Here is a 20,848-nt window from a genome sequence, read left to right as displayed (position 1 = left end):
ACCAGGACGTTTACTCAGAGCATGCAGGAACCTACTAGCAAGTGTCTTCACTGACATTTTCAATCTCTCCCTGACCGAGTCTTTAAAACCTACATGTTTCAAGCAGACCACCATAGTCCCTGTGCCCAAGAAAGCGAAGGTAACCTGCCTAAACAGGCCCCCATTAACATCGACAGGGCTGTAGTGGAGCGGGTCGAGAGTTTCAAGTTCCTTGGTGTCCACATCACCAACAAACTATCATGGTCCAAGCACACCAAGACAGTCGCGAAGAGGGCACGACAAAACCTATTCCCCTCAGGAGACTGAAAAGATGTTGCATGGGTCTCCAGATCCTCAAAAAGTTATACTGCTGCACCATCGAGAGCGTACTGACCGCTTGCATCACCGCCTGGTATGGCAACTGCTCGGCATCCGACCGTAAGGTGCTACAGAGGGTAGTGCGTACGGCCCAGTACATCACTGGGGCCAAGCTTCCTGCCATCCAGGACCTATATACTAGGCGGTGTCAGAGGAAGACCCTAAAAATTGTCAAAGACTCCAGACACCCAAGTCATAGACTGTTCTCTCGGCTACAGCACAGCAAGCGGTACCGGAGGTCCAAAAGGCTCCTTAACAGCTTCTACCCCCAAGCTATAAGACTGCTGAACAATTAATCAAATGGCCACTCTGACTATTTGCATTGCATTTTGCATTTTAGATGCTTTTCACTGACAGCCGCAACTCAATAATCAGCTAGGCCTATTGTCACGCGTGCTGCCCAAATTGCGGGCTTGTGATTTGAAACAATCCATTGCTAAAATAAATGTAAGAAGCTAATGATCCTCGATTCCTCTGTGGCTAAGTCGTGCTTTCTGGTGAAGTATTTTGAATGATTTTATTTATTTCTGTATAGAATGGATAAATTATATAATTTTGGCAAATGTATTTCCATTTACTTCCCTTTTGGACCCACCGCTATGCCATTTCTCTCCTGGTCTATTGGTTTTCATATCAACTGTCTTTTGTTGTCCAGAAGTCAAAGGCACAATCCTAGTCATATTAGCAACCCATCCTAGTTTTTGCATCTTTACATTCCCTGTTTTCATCTCTGTTACATATGGAACAGCTACCAGGTGCTCTGTTTAGAATGGTGTTTTCCCAGGTGCTCTGTTTAGAATGGTGTTTTCCCAGGTGTTCTGTTTAGAATTGTGTTTTCCCGTGAATTGCATTTTGGCAAATGTTTGAAAATGACGGTTTATTGGCTGCTTAATTACATGAGTTGCATGTTCTGTTAAGATGCATTACCATAATCTAAATGTGATTTCTGTCATTCTGAGCACTGTGGGTGGACGCCCTAATGGGTTTATGAACCTAATGCATATGGGTCCAGTACATTTCTTAAATGGCCGATACATTTAAATCTTCCCAGTCACGTTGTCCGGCGCCATATTTTCCTAACGGCAACCCTGGTGTGTGTGTGTGTGTGTGTGTACACGCACACACACTCTCATACAGTTGAAATCGGAAGTTTACATACATCTTAGCCAAATACATTTAAACTCAGTTTTTCACAATTCCTGACATTTAATCCTAGTAAAAATTCCCTGTCTTAGGTCAGTTAGGATCACCACTTTATTTTAAGAATGTGAAATGTCGGAATAATACTAGAGAGAAAGATTTATTTCAGCATTTATTTATTTCATCACATTCCCAGTGGGTCAGAAGTTTACATACACTCAAATAGTATTTTGTAGCATTGCCTTTAAATTGTTTAACTTGGGTCAAACGTTTCGGGTAGCCTTCCACAAGCTTCCCACAATAAGTTGGGTGAATTTTGGCCCATTCCTCCTGACAGAACTGAGTCAGGTTTGTAGGCAAACTTGCTCGCACACGCTTTTTCAGTTCTGCCCACAAATGTTCCATAGGATTGAGGTCAGGGCTATGTGATGGCCACTCCAATACCTTGACTTTGTTGTCCTTAAGCCATTTTGCCACAACTTTGGAAGTATGCTTGGGGTCATTGTCCATTTGGAAGACCCATTTGCGACCAAGCTTTAACCTCCTGACTGGTGTCTTGAGATGTTGCTTCAATATATCCACATCATTTTCCTTCCTCATGATGCCATCTATTTTGTGAATTGCACCAGTCCCTCCTACAACAAAGCACCCCCACAGCATGATGCTGCCACCCCCGTGCTTCACTGTTGGGATGGTGTTCTTCGGCATGCAAGCATTCCCCTTTTTCCTCCAAACGTAATGATGGTCATTATGGCCAAACAGTTATATTTTTGTTTCATTATACCAGAGGACATTTCTCCAAAAAGTACGATCTTTGTCCCCATGTGCAGTTGCAAACCGTAGTCTGGCTTTTTTATGGCGGTTTTGGAGCAGTGGCTTCTTCCTTGCTGAGCAGCCTTTCAGTTTATGTCGATATAGGACTCGTTTTACTGTGGATATAGATACTTTTGTACCTGTTTCCTCCAGCATCTTCACAATGTCCTATGCTGTTGTTCTGGAATTTTCCAAGCTGTTTAAAGGCACAGTCAACTTAGTGTATGTAAACTTCTGACCCACTGGAATTGTGATACAGTGAATTATAAGTGAAATAATCTGTCTGTAAACAATTGTTGGATAAATTACTTGTGTCATGCACAAAGCAAATGTCCTAACCGACTTGCCAAAACTATAGTTTGTTAACAAGAAATGTGTGGAGTGGTTGAAAAACAAGTTTTAATGACTCCAACTTCCCCTCTCCTCAAACACACACACACTTCCGTACCGCAAGATGTGACATCTCGCCGCCAAACTCTTATGGGCATTAAGCTCTTGGTTTCCACATCAATCGTGGAATGATGTCAGCTCCCCTCCGCAGAACGTCTTTTGAAGGCTGATAATGTTAGGGGAACATTCCAGTAAACAGAAAATAAACAATAACAACAACAGGGTGAAGTCGGGTTGCAGTCAGAGTTTACCTCCAACGGAGGAGCAGTGGAATGGAATGCTCACCCTTACAGTAGCGTTGAGAGATACAGTACCTATATATTTCTGAACTGTAAAAGTATAGCTTATTCACATGACATTGCTTGAGAAGTCAGACTGGCAGTATGTCTGTTTGTCCGTGAGTCAAATGTATTTTAACAACCCCTTTTACAACAACATTTCCCCAAAGTCCTTACTCTTGCACGCTGCTTTCAAAGTCTCACATTAGCTAGCTCGAGCCTTGTTTACATCACAGTGCTGTCTGTCTGCTGCATCATAGATACTTACACAACGTTATTGATGTACAAAGTGATTGTTGTAATCATTGCTTCTCCCTCCCTCCCACATCTCTATCCTCCTGTCAGGACCGTATCTACTGGACAGACCGGGAGAGGGAGGCGGTGTACAGCGCTAACAGGCTAACCGGCCAGGACATCAGCACAGTGGCCGAGCACCTCAACGACCCCCACGACATAGTGGTCTTCCACCCGCTCCGCCAGCTACCAGGTGTGTGTGTGTGTGTGGGGGGGGGGGGGGGGGTGTAGTAGTGTGTGTGTGTGTGTGGGGGGGGTGTAGTAGTGTGTGTGTGTGTGGGGGGGGGGGGTAGTAGTGTGTGTGTGTGTGGGGGGGGGGGGGGGGGGTGTAGTAGTGTGTGGGGAAGGGGGTGGGGGAGGGGGGGGGTGTAGTAGTGTGTGTGTGTGAGAGACCGAGAGATAACTTCACCCAAAATGTGCACATATCACCTGGACTAGCAAGGAATTGCTCAGATCTCATCTTGCACATTTGTTGTTTCCAGCATGGTGTCAAAGCTAGCTAGCGAGACTCTCCTTTCTCCGATTGGTCTGACTGTCGGTCTCTTTATATCTGTCTCTGACTGTGTCTCTGACTGTGTGTCTGTCTCTGACTGTGTCTCTGACTGTGTGTCTGTCTCTGACTGTGTGTCTGTCTCTGACTGTGTCTCTGACTGTGTCTCTGACTGTGTGTCTGTCTCTGACTGTGTGTCTGTTTCTGACTGTGTCTCTGACTGTGTCTCTGACTGTGTGTCTGTCTCTGACTGTGTGTCTGTCTCTGACTGTGTGTCTGTCTCTGACTGTGTGTCTGTCTCTGACTGTGTCTCTGACTGTGTCTCTGACTGTGTGTCTGTCTCTGACTGTGTCTCTGACTGTGTCTCTGACTGTGTGTCTGTCTCTGACTGTGTGTCTGTCTCTGACTGTGTCTCTGACTGTGTCTCTGACTGTGTGTCTGTCTCTGACTGTGTGTCTGTCTCTGACTGTGTGTCTGTCTCTGACTCTGTCTCTGACTGTGTCTCTGACTGTGTCTCTGACTGTGTGTCTGTCTCTGACTGTGTCTCTGACTGTGTGTCTGTCTCTGACTGTCTATTTGTGTCTCTGTCTCTGACTGTGTCTCTGACTCTCTCTTTGTGTCTCTGTCTCTGTGTCTCTGACTGTCTCTGACTGTCTCTGACTGTCTCTTTGTGTCTCTGTCTCTCACTGTGTCTCTGACTGTCTCTTTGTGTCTCTGTCTCTGTGTCTCTGACTGTCTTTTTGTCTCTGACTGTCTCTTTGTGTCTCTGACTGTCTCTTTGTGTTTCTGACTGTCTCTTTGTGTTTCTGACTGTTTCTTTGTGTTTCTGACTGTCTCTTTGTGTCTCTGACTGTTTCTTTGTGTCTCTTTGTGTCTTTGTCTCTGATTGTGTGTCTGTCTCTTTCTCCCCCACTAAGGCCCAGACAGCTGTAACCTGGGCAGTGAGGACAACGGTGGCTGTGAGTACCTGTGTCTCAAAGCCCCCCAGATCACGGAGCACTCCCCCAAATACACCTGCGCCTGCCCCACAGGACAGGACCTGGGCCCCGACATGCGCGCCTGCGTGCCAGGTGAGAGAGAGTGTGTGTGTGTGGGTGGGTGGGTGTTAGTGGAGGCTGGTGGAGGGAGAAATCAGAGGATGGGCTCAACTGATATCGTTCCATTCATTCCATTCTATCCGTTACCATAAGCCCATCCTCCGATTTAAAGTGACACCAGCCTCTACTACTGTGTGGGATTTGACTTTATTTGAGGTTTTGATTGAGTAAAACTATGTTATGATCACCTTAAAGTCTAATCGTGTTCTAGTCTAATCATGTTCTAGTCTAATCGTGTTCTAGTCTAATCGTGTTCTAGTCTAACATTGTTCTAGTCTAATATTGTTCCAGTCTAATTGTGTTCTAGTCTAATTGTGTTCTAGTCTAATCGTGTTCTAGTCTAATAGTGTTCTAGTCTAATAGTGTTCAAGTCTAATCGTGTTCTAGTCTAATTGTGTTCTAGTCTAATTGTGTTCTAATCTAATATTGTTCTTGTCTAATATTGTTCTAGTCTAATAGTGTTATATTCTAATCGTGTTCTAGTCTAATTGTGTTCTAGTCTAATTGTGTTCTAGTCTAATCGTGTTCTAGTCTAATATTGTTATATTCTAATTGTGTTCTAGTCTAATTGTGTTCTAGTCTAATTGTGTTCTAGTCTAATTGTGTTCTACTCTAATATTGTTCTTGTCTAATATTGTTCTAGTCTAATTGTGTTCTAGTCTAATAGTGTTATATTCTAATCGTGTTCTAGTCTAATTGTGTTCTAGTCTAATTGTGTTCTAGTCTAATTGTGTTCTAGTCTAATTGTGTTCTAGTCTAATATTGTTCTTGTCTAATATTGTTCTAGTCTAATTGGGTTCTAGTCTAATATTGTTATATTCTAATCGTGTTCTAGTCTAATTGTGTTCTAGTCTAATTGTGTTCTAGTCTAATTGTGTTCTACTCTAATATTGTTCTTGTCTAATATTGTTCTAGTCTAATTGTGTTCTAGTCTAATAGTGTTATATTCTAATCGTGTTCTAGTCTAATTGTGTTCTAGTCTAATTGTGTTCTAGTCTAATTGTGTTCTAGTCTAATCGTGTTCTAGTCTAATATTGTTCTTGTCTAATATTGTTCTAGTCTAATTGGGTTCTAGTCTAATAGTGTTATATTCTAATCGTGTTCTAGTCTAATTGTGTTCTAGTCTAATTGTGTTCTAGTCTAATTGTGTTCTAGTCTAATCGTGTTCTAGTCTAATAGTGTTCTAGTCTAATATTGTTCTAGGCTAATTGTGAATAATGATAAGTGAGAAAGTTACAGAGGCATAAATATCATACCCTCCTGTTATTGGTAATGGTGAGAGGTTAGCATGTCTTGGGGGGTATGATCTTTGACCCTCTGTAACTTTCTCACTCCTCATTATTCACGATTCATTCAGGATTATCCGTATTCATGGTAGCATCCACGTTAATGTAGAAGAGTTTAGAAACAGTATATTCTTATTTACAATAAAAGTGACTCCAAAATGACACAAAACATTAATGACCATTAATTTCTATTGGGTACAACATAATATGAAACACAACCAAAGCAAACTGCAAATGCATCCAACAAGTTTGTAGAGTCATTGTGTGCTAGGAATATGGGACCAAATACTAAACTTTTGACGACATTTAATAAACTATAAGTGAATTTGTCCAAATACTTATGACTTCTTTAAATGCGGGGACTAGATAAATAAAGTGCTTTCATTTCTAAACGGTGAATCAGATATGTATGAAAATACCCTAAAATAAAAGGTTACATTATGTGTTGTTGCATCATATGAAACATTTGATCTCAAATCCAAAATGCTGCAGTATTGAGCCAAATTAAAAGTTTTAGCTTCACTGTCCAAATAAGTTGCTAGACTGTAACTAATATTGACTTTTCCTTCTTCCTCTAGATACTATTACCACATCGTCGCCTGTGGCCATCACCATGGCAACGGTCGCCAACGACAAGGACTCCCCACGCACTTCTGGGTCGTCCCAGGCAGACGCCGGGGTGCCCCACCTCACCCCAGCCCCCTCTAGCACCCCAGAGCGCCCCCCTACCCCTAAACCTGGGGTGGTGGAGAAGGAGGACAGGGGTTTGGATCCCGCTGCTGACACCAAAATCATCATCACCTCCACCACAGTAGGCTTCGTCGTCAAGGAGGACAGCAACCTCTCCCACCACTGTGAGTGTGGGTGTTTGTGTGTGTGGGTGGGTGTTTGTGTGTGTGTGTGGGTGGGTGTTTGTGTGTGTGGGTGGGTGTTTGTGTGTGTGGGTGGGTGTTTGTGTGTGTGGGTGGGTGTTTGTGTGTGTGGGTGTTTGTGTGTGTGGGTGTTTGTGTGTGTGGGTGTTTGTATGTGTGGGTGTTTGTGTGTGTGGGTGGGTGTTTGTGTGTGTGGGTGGGTGTTTGTGTGTGTGGGTGTTTGTGTGTGTGGGTGTTTGTGTGTGTGGGTGTTTGTATGTGTGGGTGTTTGTGTGTGTAGGTGTTTGTGTTTGTGTGTGGGTGTTTGTGTGTGTGTGTGTTTGTGTGTTGGTGTTTGTGTTTGTGTGTGTGGGTGTTTGTGTGTGTGGGTGTTTGTGTGTGTTTGTGTTTGTGTTTGTGTGTGTGTGTTTGTGTGTTAGTGTTTGTGTTTGTGTTTGTGTGTGTGGGTGTGGGTGTTTGTGTGTGTGGGTGTTTGTGTGTGGGTGTTTGTGTGTCTATGCAGTATGTTTGTACTGTGTTTAACAGACATAAATAAGTGGCCATTAGCTACATAGGAAAATAGATTGGACAGCACACCATAAATAAGCTTCAATTATTCATTTATTCCACTTATTCTAGTAATTAGCTTCAGCAATTAGCATGGATGTGCAATTTTCAATCATTTAGAGAGATAGAAACAACATTTCACCTAGCGGGCATGATCATATAATATTTCATTATTGTGTGTGAGTGTGAGGCTAGAAGTGGGTACATACACTACATGACCAAAAGTATGTGGACACCTGCTCGTCGAACATCTCGTTCCAAAACCATGGGCATTAATATGGAGTTGGTCCCCCCTTTGCTGCTATAACAGCCTCCACTCTTCTGGGAAGGATTTCCACTAGATGTTGGAACATTGCTGCGGGGACTTGCTTCCATTCAGCCACAAGAGCATTAGTGAGGTTCGGGCACTGATGTTGGGCTATTAGGCCTGGCTCGCAGTCGACGTTCCAATTCATCCCAAAGGTGTTCGATGGGGTTGAGGTCAGGGCTCTGTGCAGGCCCAGTCAAGCTCTTCCACACCGATCTCGACAAACTATTTCTGTATGGACCTCGCTTTGTGCACGGGGTCATTGTCATGCTGAAACAGGAAAAGACCTTCCCCAAACTGTTGCCACAAGTTGGAAGCACAGAATCGTCTAGAATGTCATTGTATGCTGTAGCGTTAAGATTTCCCTTCACTGGAACTAAAGGGGCCTAGCCCGAACCATGAAAAACAGCCCCAGACCATTATTCCTCCAACTTTATAGTTGGCACTATGCATTGGGGCAGGTAGCGTTCTCCTGGCATCCGCCAAAACCCAGATTTGTCTGTCAGACTGCCAGATGGTGAAGCGTGATTCATCACTCCAGAGAACGCGTTTCCACTGCTCCAGAGTCCAATGGTGGCGAGCTTTACACCACTCCAGCCGACGCTTGGCATTGCGCATGGTGATGTGTATGTGGCTGCTCGGCCATGGAAACCCATTTCATGAAGCTCCTGACAAACAGTTATTGTGCTGACGTTGCTTCCAAAGGCAGTTTGGAACTCGGTAGTGAGTGATGCAACCGAGGACAGACTATTTAAACGCGCTACGCTCTTCAGCACTCGGCGGTACCGTTCTGTGGCCTTGTGTGGCCTACCACTTCGCGGCTGAGCCGTTGTTGCTCCTAGACGTTTCCACTTCACAACAACAGCACATACAGTTGATCGGTGCAGCTCTAGCAGTACAGAAATTTGACGAACTGACTTGTTGGAAAGGTGGCATCCTATGGTTAGGGCAGTGAGGAAGCAGGAGGGAGCAGCTGGTTAGGGCAGTGAGGAAGCAGGAGGGAGAAGCTGGTTAGGGCAGTGAGGAAGCAGGAGGGAGCAGCTGGTTAGGGCAGTGAGGAAGCAGGAGAGAGCAGCTGGTTAGGGCAGTGAGGAAGCAGGAGGGAGAAGCTGGTTAGGGCAGTGAGGAAGCAGGAGGCAGCAGCTGGTTAGTGCAGTGGGGAAGCAGGAGGGAGCAGCTGGTTAGGGCAGTGAGGAAGCAGGAGAGAGCAGCTGGTTAGGGCAGTGAGGAAGCAGGAGGGAGCAGCTGGTTAGGGCAGTGAGGAAGCAGGAGAGAGCAGCTGGTTAGGGCAGTGAGGAAGCAGGAGGGAGCAGCTGGTTAGGGCAGTGAGGAAGCAGGAGAGAGCAGCTGGTTAGGGCAGTGAGGAAGCAGGAGGGAGCAGCTGGTTAGGGCAGTGAGGAAGCAGGAGGGAGCAGCTGGTTAGGGCAGTGAGGAAGCAGGAGAGAGCAGCTGGTTAGGGCAGTGAGGAAGCAGGAGGGAGCAGCTGGTTAGGGCAGTGAGGAAGCAGGAGAGAGCAGCTGGTTAGGGCAGTGAGGAAGCAGGAGGCAGCAGCTGGTTAGGGCAGTGGGGAAGCAGGAGGGAGCAGCTGGTTAGGGCAGTGAGGAAGCAGGAGGGAGCAGCTGGTTAGGGCAGTGAGGAAGCAGGAGAGAGCAGCTGGTTAGGGCAGTGAGGAAGCAGGAGGGAGCAGCTGGTTAGGGCAGTGAGGAAGCAGGAGGGAGCAGCTGGTTAGGGCAGTGAGGAAGCAGGAGGGAGGCAGGAGCAGTCATCTGATGAAGCTGTGGCCTAGTGCACTGCCACCTCTTTAGAATGTGTGTGTGTGTGTGTGTGTGTTCGGAGTTAGAGAGGGGTAGGTAGGGTGCGAGGTGACTTTGTACTAATGGAGGCTTTATAGAGATTATGTATAGAAGGGTAAGGACAGTGCCAAGGTAATTCAGCCCTGTACCAGGGGTCATGAGGGGTAATACAACCCTGTACCAGGGGTCATGAGGGGTAATACAACCTTGTACCAGGGGTCACGAGGGGTAATACAACCCTGTACCAGGGGTCATGAGGGGTAATACAACCCTGTACCAGGGGTCACGAGGGGTAATACAGCCCTGTACCAGGGGTCATGAGTGGTAATACAACCCTGTACCAGGGGTCATGAGGGGTAATACAACCCTGTACCAGGGGTCACGAGGGGTAATACAACCCTGTACCAGGGGTCACAAGGGGTAATACAGCCCTGTACCAGGGGTCATGAGGGGTAATACAACCCTGTACCAGGGGTCATGAGTGGTAATACAACCCTGTACCAGGGGTCATGAGTGGTAATACAACCCTGTACCAGGGGTCACAAGGGGTAATACAGCCCTGTACCAGGGGTCATGAGGGGTAATACAGCCCTGTACCAGGGGTCATGAGGGGTAATACAACCCTGTACCAGGGGTCATGAGGGGTAATACAGCTCTGTACCAGGGGTCATGAGGGGAGAAGTGAGACAGTGAGAAATGCCACTTATGTAATATTTTATTTTCTCTTTCTCCCTCTTTCTGTCCCTATCACTGTCTCTCGCACTTTTAATTCCCCTCTCTCTTTTCTTCTCTGACACTCTCTCTCTCTGTCTCTCTCTCTCTCTCTCTCTCTCTCTTTTTCTCTCTCCTCTCTCTCTCTCTCTCTCTCTCTCGTTTTCTCTCTCCTCTCTCTCCTCTCTCTCTCTCTCTCTCTCGCTCTCTCTCTCTCTCTCTCTCCTCTCTCTCCTCTCTCTCTCTCTCTCTCTCTCTCTGCCTCTCTCTCTCTCTCTCTCTCTCTCTCTCTCTCTCTCTCTCTCTCTCTCTCTCTCTCTCTCTCTCTCGCGCTTTCCTCCACCACCACCCCCCCCCCCTCTCTCTGTAGCTGGAAGTGAGCATTTCCTCCTGGGTGAGAACATGACAGTTGCAGTTCTGGGAGTAGTGATCCCCATAGGTAAGTACATGTCCTCTCTCTGTGCTCCACAGGGACTGCTTCTCCTGTCCCACCTGCTATATTTATCTCCTTTCCACTGATCCTGGTTCAGTTTGGACCAGAGGGACCATGCCTAGAGACATGGCCCTACACTCCTATCCACTGATCCTGGTTCAGTTTGTACCAGATGGACCATGCCTAGAGACATGGCCCTACACTCCTATCCACTGATCCTGGTTCAATTTGGACCAGAGGGACCATGCCTAGAGACATGGCCCTACACTCCTATCCACTGATCCTGGTTCAGTTTGGACCAGAGGGACCATGCCTAGAGACATGGCCCTACGCTCCTATCCACTGATCCTGGTTCAGTTTGTATCAGATGGACCATGCCTAGAGACATGGCCCTACGCTCCTATCCACTGATCCTGGTTCAGTTTGTATCAGATGGACCATGCCTAGAGACATGGCCCTACACTCCTATCCACTGATCCTGGTTCAGTTTGGACCAGATGGACCATGCCTAGAGACATGGGCCACTCAGAAGCCATGGTTTGTTTGTCTTGACATTCTGCCACTGCATATCCATTCATGTATTGTCTGTGTTGGGTACGTTCCAACCAAAACAACCATAGACCTTCAGGTGGCTGTGCGTTTGTTTGCATATATTATTGCAGGTAGTCAGAAAACCCATAGAGATGAGAGGTAGTCCAAACTGATGAAAAACGGACTGAAACAGCAGGGGGCTAAACTGGATTTGTCCAATAAGACAGCTCATTTTTTGTTTTACGCTGCAAATGTTTTACGTTGCTTGCCCTAATGAACGTGACCCTGTAATTCTGTCGTTTTCTGGAGTGTTTTATCATAATTAATGTGGAGCTGAGGCTTTACGTGTAGGTCATACTGAGGGCATATAGTCTCTCCTCAGAGTAATGGACACACTGGTGGTCACAGGGACAGCCGCAGACTCACCAAGGTGAATTAGATTAGCAGGGAATTAGCCATTCAGCAGAAAGAACCCAGCTATGTTTGGGCTGACCCCCTTCACCTGGCCCCACCACCTAATCTGCATAAGGTGATATAGACAGGACAGGATTTACCCATATAAGGTAATAATGTCCTCAAGCATAAGTAATGGTATTGTGATGATGATAATATGTTTTTACTCAGGGAAAGAGAGAAAGTTAGTAAGTCTCTGTACTAAAATGTAAATCAATTACAATGAACACTTAGATGATGAAATTATGTCACCTTTTAACTGAAGATAATCTGAAACTCCTTTTGAATCCAGCTAATATTAAAGTGTAATTCATCTGCAGTTAAAGTTGACCTGTAGTAATACTCAATTGAAATATTATGTTGAAGTAGCTAGTGAAGGTAATGTTAGCTTCTACCTAGGATGGGATGTCTTCCAGACACTCTTGTCTCTCGATACTTAAATGTATTAGTAAAGGACAGAACCCTTAAAGATTCTAGTAAATCCTCCGTTTTATGAGCTTGCTGGACAGTTGATGTTCCTCTGTGCCAAACTGTACTTCACTGCCCAAAATTCCAGTCCATATAGCCACAGAATACAGAATACTGGCTCAAGCCCAGTTTTTGCGAAGATCTCTCAGAAATGGCCCATATGGCATGACTTGGGGTCACGGTTACACAGACCCTAGTTGCCTCCAGAAGTTCTGAGACAACCATACTGCTGCCTAGAAATGTGTTCTTCAAAGTAATGAGATCATACCCTGATTATATTAATGGCATTTAATCCACCAGCCTAGCACAGAAATCTCCAACACGTCCGCGTCCCCCTCCCCGCTCTGCCCCCCCCCCCCGCATGCCTTAATTTGCTCTACTTCATCTCTGTGCCTTTCGTCTCATGGTCCGACGACATTAACGCTCTCCCATCTCCCCCATCTTCCCGTGTCCCCCCCCCCACCCCCATCCTTCCCCCTGCCACTGTGTGTTAAACACATGCAGTTCCTATTGTTGCCACAGTGATCTTCGGCCTGCTCTGCACTGGGGTCTACCTGGTTTGGCGGAACTATCGGCAAAACGCCACCAAGAGCATGAATTTTGACAACCCTGTCTACCGCAAGACCACGGGCGAGGGCGAGGAGGATGAGATTCACATCGGCCGGACGGACGGCGGCATGGGTGGCCACCACGGTCACCACCCATACCCAGCCGGAGTGGGGTGTGGCGTAGTCGGCGGAGGTGGAAATACATGCCCACAGTTCATTGCGCTGCCACTGGGTGGCAGTATGCCCGATCCGGGGACTCATTGGTACACGGAGCAGCCTATGCTGTCTACTACGGCGAAGTGAGATGGATATAGTGGGAGTATGGATACAAGACAAGATGGCCGCTCAGGGGGTTAATTTTCAAGATGGTCGCCGCTCAGGCACACGCACACTCAGTACTGAGGTTACGGGTCACTCACGCTGACTGACTGAGTCTGTTGACAGGATGGACATATGATGTTATGATATCATCACATCCAGCCATTCAAGTTCATGCTGTGCCAATTCATTACACAGGATCAACAATTTTTCACTTTCTACGTTTTTTAAATGTGATGTCAGAGTTTGGGTGGGTTCCGTTTGAATTCCTGTCAATTTAGGAAATTGATAAGAATTCAGTTAATGAATTCTCTATGTGTCAATTGAATTTAGATACATTTCCTACTAATATGCCATTTAGCAGACACTTTTATCCAAAGCGACTTACAGTCATGTGTGCATACATTTTTACGTATGGATGGTCCCGGGGATCGAACCCACTACCCTGGCGTTACAAGCGCCATGCTCTACCAATTGAGCTACAGATGACCACACTGGACTTAAAACGGAGTCAACTCCAATTCTGTATGTTTTTCATCCACTTTTGATCAATCTAAGCAGTATTGAGCTGGGTTATATGTCTCACGTTTATTTTCGTCTTTTGATGTTTTAAATTTATGCTCTTCATTTTATTTCCCTGGTGGAACCTCATTTTCGGGAGAGACTTTTTAGGAGGTTTAAACCAGGTCAGCACCTTAGTAGATGGGACAATCTGTATTGTTTTAAGATATTAATTGAACATGTTTTATCGTTCACTTCATGATTACTAAAGATGTCATAGTGTTCAGTTATTCTGGTCAGGGCATTTGTCTTGGAGTGGAGTGAAAGGTTGAAGAGAGAGGTTGCTGTGTGTGAGTGAGTGTGAATTTGCTTGTCTGTCCCAGCGTGTTTGTGTGCATTTACGTGTGTGTAAGCCTGTGTGTGTACTTTCTCTCGCCATTGGAGAGGAGTTTTCAAAGCATCCTTGTTGATATCCTGTGAAGTACAGTTGAGCCCATGGCAGAAACCTCTTTGATGTTTTCCTTATTGAACCACAAAGGCTACCTGAAGGCAAGCAGGGCATAGGAGGGTCGTTGAGAGATTTAGGTGGGATCCAAGAGAAACTGAAAGCTTAGCGAGAGAAGCCTTTGTAGTTATTAATGGTGGCCTGGATTTATAGGCCCAGTGAAAATATGTCTAATTAGCAGCTAATGGCCAAGGGTATCCGTGTTAGGCGTGATAATGACAACAGAGTTGGCTAAAGCAGAAATAGCTAGCTTTCTGGCTAGCAGGCTAATGTTTAACTAGGCTAAAGCAGAAATGGCTAGCTTTCTGGCTAGCAGGCTAATGTTTAACTAGGCTAAAGCAGGACCAGAAATGGCTAGTGGCTACCAGGCTAATTGTTAGCTATTATTCTCCTTTGTAGCTGTTTTCCATGGCCACAGGGTATGTGGTTGGTAAATGTGTCATCTGTTTTTGGGGATTTTATTCTCCCATCTGCTCTCGTTGTCAGTAAACACACACACACACAAACAAACACACACACACACACACACACAGTCGCTCACCCTCGATAGATGACACACAAGCATGCATATTCACTCGCCACTCACAAGCACTCCACTCGCCCCAAAGACAGACACACACACATACACACACACATACACACACACACATACATACACACACACATCCATGCCCCTGTCCTCGTTATATGAGCATATGTCATTGTGAGCTTTCATACAGGAGGACCTCAGTGGGAGGTCTATCATACAGGAGGAGCTCAGTGGGAGGTCTGTCATACAGGAGGAGCTCAGTAGGAGGTCTATCATACAGGAGGACCTCAGTGGGAGGTCTATTATACAGGAGGATCTCAGTAGGATGTCTATCATACAGGAGGAGCTCAGTAGGATGTCTATCATACAGGAGGAACTCAGTAGGAGGTATATCATACAGGAGGATCTCAGTAGGAGGTCTATCATACAGGAGGAGATCAGTAGGAGGTCTATCATACAGGAGGAGCTCATTAGGAGGTCTATCATATAGGAGGAGATCAGTAGGAGATATATCATACAGGAGGAACTCAGTAGGAGGTCTATCATACAGGAGGAGCTCAGTAGGAGGTATATCATACAGGAGGAACTCAGTAGGAGGTCTATCATACAGGAGGAACTCAGTAGGAGGTATATCATACAGGAGGAGCTCAGTAGGAGGTATATCATACAGGAGGAACTCAGTAGGAGGTCTATCATACAGGGGGAACTCAGTAGGAGGTCTATCATACAGGGGGAACTCAGTAGGAGGTCTATCATACAGGAGGAGCTCAGTAGTAGGTTGACTGCTGACAAAAGGCTCCTGTCAGGTGATTTGGTGGCCGAGGCCACGGTGGCCGATTTAGGGTTCGTCCCAAATGGCACCCTATTCCGTTAATAGTGCACTACTTTTGACCAGGACCCAGAGGGAAACCCCAAAGTAGTGCACTGTATAGAGAATAGGGTGCCATTTGGGACGAAGTCTTCAATAGTAATGAGGTTTAGTCAGGTTGGATCCTCCTGTCAGTAAACACGGCCCTCCTTTATGCCCCTCTCTTTTGTCCCCCTCTCTTTTGTCCCCCTCTCTTTTGTCCCCCTCTCTCTCGTCCCCCTCTCTTTTGTCCCCCTCTCTTTTGTCCCCCTCTCTTTTGTCCCCCTCTCTCTTGTCCCCCTCTCTCTTGTCCCCCTCTCTTTTGTCCCCCTCTCTCTTGTCCCCCTCTCTCTTGTCCCCCTCTCTTTTGTCCCCCTCTATTTTGTCCCCCTCTCTTTTGTCCCCCTCTCTCTTGTCCCCCTCTTTCTTGTCCCCCTCTCTTTTGTCCCCTTCTCTTTTGTCCCCCTCTCTCTTGTCCCCCTCTCTTTTGTCCCCCTCTCTTTTGTCCCCCTCTCTTTTGTCCCCCTCTCTCTTGTCCCCCTCTTTCTTGTCCCCCTCTCTTTTGTCCCCTTCTCTTTTGTCCCCCTCTCTCTTGTCCCCCTCTCTTTTGTCCCCCTCTCTTTTGTCCCCCTCTCATTTTGTCCCCCTCTCATTTTGTCCTGTCTGTCACACTGGTGCTCTGCTCCGCTGGGAAAATAGACATTTCAGAGTCCCTTCCATTGTTGTATTTTTGTTCACGGAGACCAACAGGATGGAATGGGAAAGAGCGAGGTGTGGAGGTGTGTGTGTGTGTGTGTTTATGTTTGTGCATTCATGCGAGAGTTTATGTTCATCCCACAGACATATTGAAAACGTTTTTGTAGGCTCTTTGTTGCACAGCCCTCTCAGAATGCCTTCTATGTTGTGTGTATTGCATGGGAGAACAAAAGGTGTGTGTGTGTGTGCACGTTTGTGAGTGCATGTGAGTGTGTGTGTGTTTGGGACCGGAGTAGCTGCGAGGGGGTGGTTTTTTGAAAATCATGATTTGTAAATACATTGTCATATTGCAAAAAAAATCTTTTGATAACGTATTATACAATTCTGTACAAGAAAAATATGTATATAAGATTTTAGATAAGAAAAAATTGTTGATGACGGTATCTTCATTTATTTGAATAAAAGAACACTGAATTGCCTGATTGTACAAACTATGAATTAACCACCAAAGTGTTTTGTGTTTTTACTTGGTCTTGCTTAATATGATATCCTTTTATTTTTCAATTTTTTTATTTATTTCTTAGTACAAATCATACAAGGTGGTTCTTCCTCAATGTTCTCCATATCATCCCATTGTCTTTCATCCCCGGTGTTTTATAATATGAATTATTGTTTTCTCATGCCTTTTTATTATTTTGTTATTTTTTACACAGTTTTGCTGTGAGAGGAAATGGGTTCTTATGTACATGAAGGGAGGGAAAATAACATGAAAATAACATCTGTACTCAAATTGCCAAAATGGTCTCTCACCTTTTTATTATTTAATGAAGTTGTTCTTAAATGTCTTTATATATTGATATATTCAATTTTATTGAAAATCTCTTCCTTGTGTCTTTTTTTGTGTAATTTCTTTACATTAGATTGACAGAGGATCGCTATTTTTCAGCAGTTTGAAGCTGGCGGACCAAAACTGAATAGCGCGAGTCTCTACCATGCGATGGGAAATGGGATGCGGGGAGGGGGGATATTTGTTTTGAATGCAGCCTAGTGCTGTTGCAATTCACCAAGCTTCCACATGGGGGAGACATTCAGAGAGATTCTATTTGTAGCACCTTTAACCACACAAGGTAAAGTGGTCGTGAGCAAACCAAGTCACAGAATCATCATCCGCTGTGTCTCATTCCACAAGGGTGCTAACTTATGAGGCAGCATTCGACGGTAAGAAGATAAATCACCATTCATCTGCATAGTTCCTTAATTATTCCCACAGTAAATGATACACTAGGTATAGGAAGCCCGGTTGAGCTTTGGGCAGATAGGAATGAGTCACAGATGTTGGTCCTCCAGATTAGAGCCCAGATGGGCATCTTTAGTCAGAGCCCCGTGAACACAGGATGGGGAGGATGGAGGATGGAGCTCACTCATATGCTGAGTCAACTGGCACCCATAGCGCTCTCTGGTCCAAAGTAGTGCACTATATAGAGAACAGGGTGCCATTTGGGTCTCAGGAGTACAGTACACAGCTGGGTTTACTAGACAGTAGCAGTGATTCAATCGTAGTGTGTCAGTGATGTGTCATACAGACCATATACTGTATGAATATAAATTAATCTGGGAATCTATCATTTTATACAGTGACTTCAGAAAATATTCATGCCCCTTGACTTATTCCACATTTTGTTGTGTTACAGCCTAAATTTAAAATGGATTATTTTTTTTGTTTTTTCACCCCATCTACACATAACACCCCATAATGACAAAGTGAAAACATGTTTTTAGAAATGTTTGCAAATGTATTGAAAATGAAATACAGAAATATCTAATTTACATAAGTATTCACACCCCGAGTCAATACATATTAGAATCACCTTTGGCAGCGATTACAGCTGTGAGTCTTTCTGTGTTAGTCTCTAAGAGCCATGCACAATTGTACAATATTTGCACATTATTATTTTTAGTGTGATGGGGATGTGACTGCAGGCGAGGGGTCAGTGTGATGGGGATGTGACTGCAGCCGAGGGGTCAGTGTGATGGTGATGTGACTGCAGGCGAGGGGTCAGTGTGATGGAGATGTGACTGCAGGCGAAGAGTCAGTGTGATGGGGATGTGACTGCAGGTGAGGGGTCAGTGTAATGGTGATGTGACTGCAGGCGAGGGGTCAGTGTGATGGGGATGTGACTGCAGGCATGGGGTCAGTGTGATGGTGATGTGACTGCAGGCATGGGGTCAGTGTGATGGGGATGTGACTGGAGGCGAGGGGTCAGTGTGATGGGGATGTGACTGCAGGCGAGGGGTCATTGTGATGGGGTCAGTGTGATGGGGATGTGACTGCAGGCGAGGGGTCAGTGTGATGTGGATGTGACTGCAGCCGAGGGGTCAGTGTGATGGGGATGTGACTGCAGGCGAGGGGTCAGTGTGATGGGGATGTGACTGCAGGCGAGGGGTCAGTGTGATGGGGATGTGACTGCAGGCGAGTGGTCAGTGTGATGGGGATGTGACTGCAGGCGAGGGGTCAGTGTGATGTGGATGTGACTGCAGGCGAGGTGTCAGTGTGATGGGGATGTGACTGCAGGCGAGTTTTAAGTGTGATGGGGAAGTGACTGCAGGCGAGGGGTCAGTGTGAAGGGGATGTGACTGCAGGCGAGGGGTCAGTGTGATGGGGATGTGACTGCAGGCGAGGGGTCAGTGTGATGGGGTCAGTGTGATGAGGATGCGACTGCAGGCGAGGGGTCAGTGTGATGTGGATGTGACTGCAGCCGAGGGGTCCGTGTGATGGGGATGTGACTGCATGCGAGGGGTCAGTGTGATGGGGATGTGACTGCAGGCGAGGGGTCAGTGTGATGGGGATGTGACTGCAGGCGAGGGGTCAGTGTGAAGGGGATGTGACTGCAGGTGAGGGGTCAGTGTGATGGGGATGTGACTGCAGGCGAGGGGTCAGTGTGATGGGGATGTGACTGCAGGCGAGGGGTCAGTGTGAAGGGGATGTGACTGCAGGCGAGGGGTCAGTGTGATGGGGTTGTGACTGCAGGCGAGGGGTCAGTGTGATGGGGATGTGACTGCAGGCGAGGGGTCAGTGTGAAGGGGATGTGACTGCAGGCGAGGGGTCAGTGTGATGGGGATGTGACTGCAGGCGAGGGGTCAGTGTGATGGGGATGTGACTGCAGGCGAGGGGTCAGTGTGATGGGGATGTGACTGCAGGCGAGGGGTCAGTGTGATAGGGATGTGACTGCAGGCGAGGGGTCAGTGTGATGGGGTTGTGACTGCAGGCGAGGGATCAGTGTGATGGGGATGTGACTGCAGGCGAGGGGTCAGTGTGAAGGGGATGTGACTGCAGGCGAGGGGTCAGTGTGATGGGGTTGTGACTGCAGGCGAGGGGTCAGTGTGATGGGGATGTGACTGCAGGCGAGGGGTCAGTGTGAAGGGGATGTGACTGCAGGCGAGGGGTCAGTGTGATGGGGATGTGACTGCAGGCGAGGGGTCAGTGTGATGGGGATGTGACTGCAGGCGAGGGGTCAGTGTGATGGGGATGTGACTGCAGGCGAGGGGTCAGTGTGATAGGGATGTGACTGCAGGCGAGGGGTCAGTGTGATGGGGTTGTGACTGCAGGCGAGGGATCAGTGTGATGGGGATGTGACTGCAGGCGAGGGGTCAGTGTGAAGGGGATGTGACTGCAGGCGAGGGGTCAGTGTGATGGGGATGTGACTGCAGGCGAGGGGTCAGTGTGATGGGGTCAGTGTGATGGGAATGCGACTGCTGGCGAGGGGTCAGTGTAATGTGGATGTGACTGCAGCCAAGGGGTCAGTGTGATGGGGATGTGACTGCAGGCGAGGGGTCAGTGTGATGGGGATGTGACTGCAGGCGAGGAGTCAGTGTGATGGGGATGTGACTGCAAGCGAGGGGTCAGTGTGAAGGGGATGTGACTGCAGGCGAGAGGTCAGTGTGATGGGGATGTGACTGCAGGCGAGGGGTCAGTGTGAAGGGGATGTGACTGCAGGCGAGGGGTCAGTGTGATGGGGATGTGACTGCAGGCGAGGAGTCAGTGTGATGGGGATGTGACTGCAGGCGAGGGGTCAGTGTGATGGGGATGTGACTGCAGGCGAGGGGTCAGTGTGATGGGGATGTGACTGCAGGCGAGGGGTCAGTGTGAAGGGGATGTGATTGCAGGCGAGGGGTCAGTGTGATGGGGTTGTGGCTGCAGGCGAGGGGTCAGTGTGATGGGGATGTGACTGCAGGCGAGGGGTCAGTGTGAAGGGGATGTGACTGCAGGTGAGGGGTCAGTGTGATGGGGATGTGACTGCAGGCGAGGGGTCAGTGTGATGGGGATATGACTGCAGGCGAGGGGTCAGTGTGATGGGGATGTGACTGCAGGCGAGGGGTCAGTGTGATGGGGATGTGACTGCAGGCGAGGGGTCAGTGTGATGGGGATGTGACTGCAGGCGAGGGGTCAGTGTGATGGGGTTGTGTCTGCAGGCGAGGGATCAGTGTGATGGGGATGTGACTGCAGGCGAGGGGTCAGTGTGAAGCGGATGTGATTGCAGGCGAGGGGTCAGTGTGATGGGGTTGTGACTGCAGGCGAGGGGTCAGTGTGATGGGGATGTGACTGCAGGCGAGGGGTCAGTGTGATGGGGATGTGACTGCAGGCGAG

The 20,848-nt window shown here is 47.2% G+C and overlaps 1 protein-coding gene across 1 annotated transcript in view; it reads left to right on the top strand.

Annotated features, from left to right (window-relative positions):
* Window positions 1-13,110, top strand: part of LOC311146515 (low-density lipoprotein receptor-related protein 8-like) — a gene marked incomplete at both ends in the record, with an annotated part of 192,492 nt that extends 179,382 nt beyond the window's left edge. Inside the window, 5 exons of the mRNA XM_084183032.1 lie at window positions 3,324-3,465; window positions 4,680-4,844; window positions 6,724-6,999; window positions 10,745-10,813; window positions 12,764-13,110. Of these exons, the coding sequence (XP_084039158.1) occupies window positions 3,324-3,465; window positions 4,680-4,844; window positions 6,724-6,999; window positions 10,745-10,813; window positions 12,764-13,110 (999 nt within the window). The remainder of the gene's footprint in view (window positions 1-3,323; window positions 3,466-4,679; window positions 4,845-6,723; window positions 7,000-10,744; window positions 10,814-12,763) is intronic.
* Between the last annotated feature and the right edge of the window lie 7,738 nt (window positions 13,111-20,848).

The sequence above is a fragment of the Coregonus lavaretus genome (genome assembly GCF_964263955.1).
Source record: "Coregonus lavaretus genome assembly, chromosome: 19".
Lineage (NCBI taxonomy): Eukaryota > Metazoa > Chordata > Actinopteri > Salmoniformes > Salmonidae > Coregonus > Coregonus lavaretus.
This window is presented reverse-complemented; position numbering and strand designations above follow the sequence as displayed.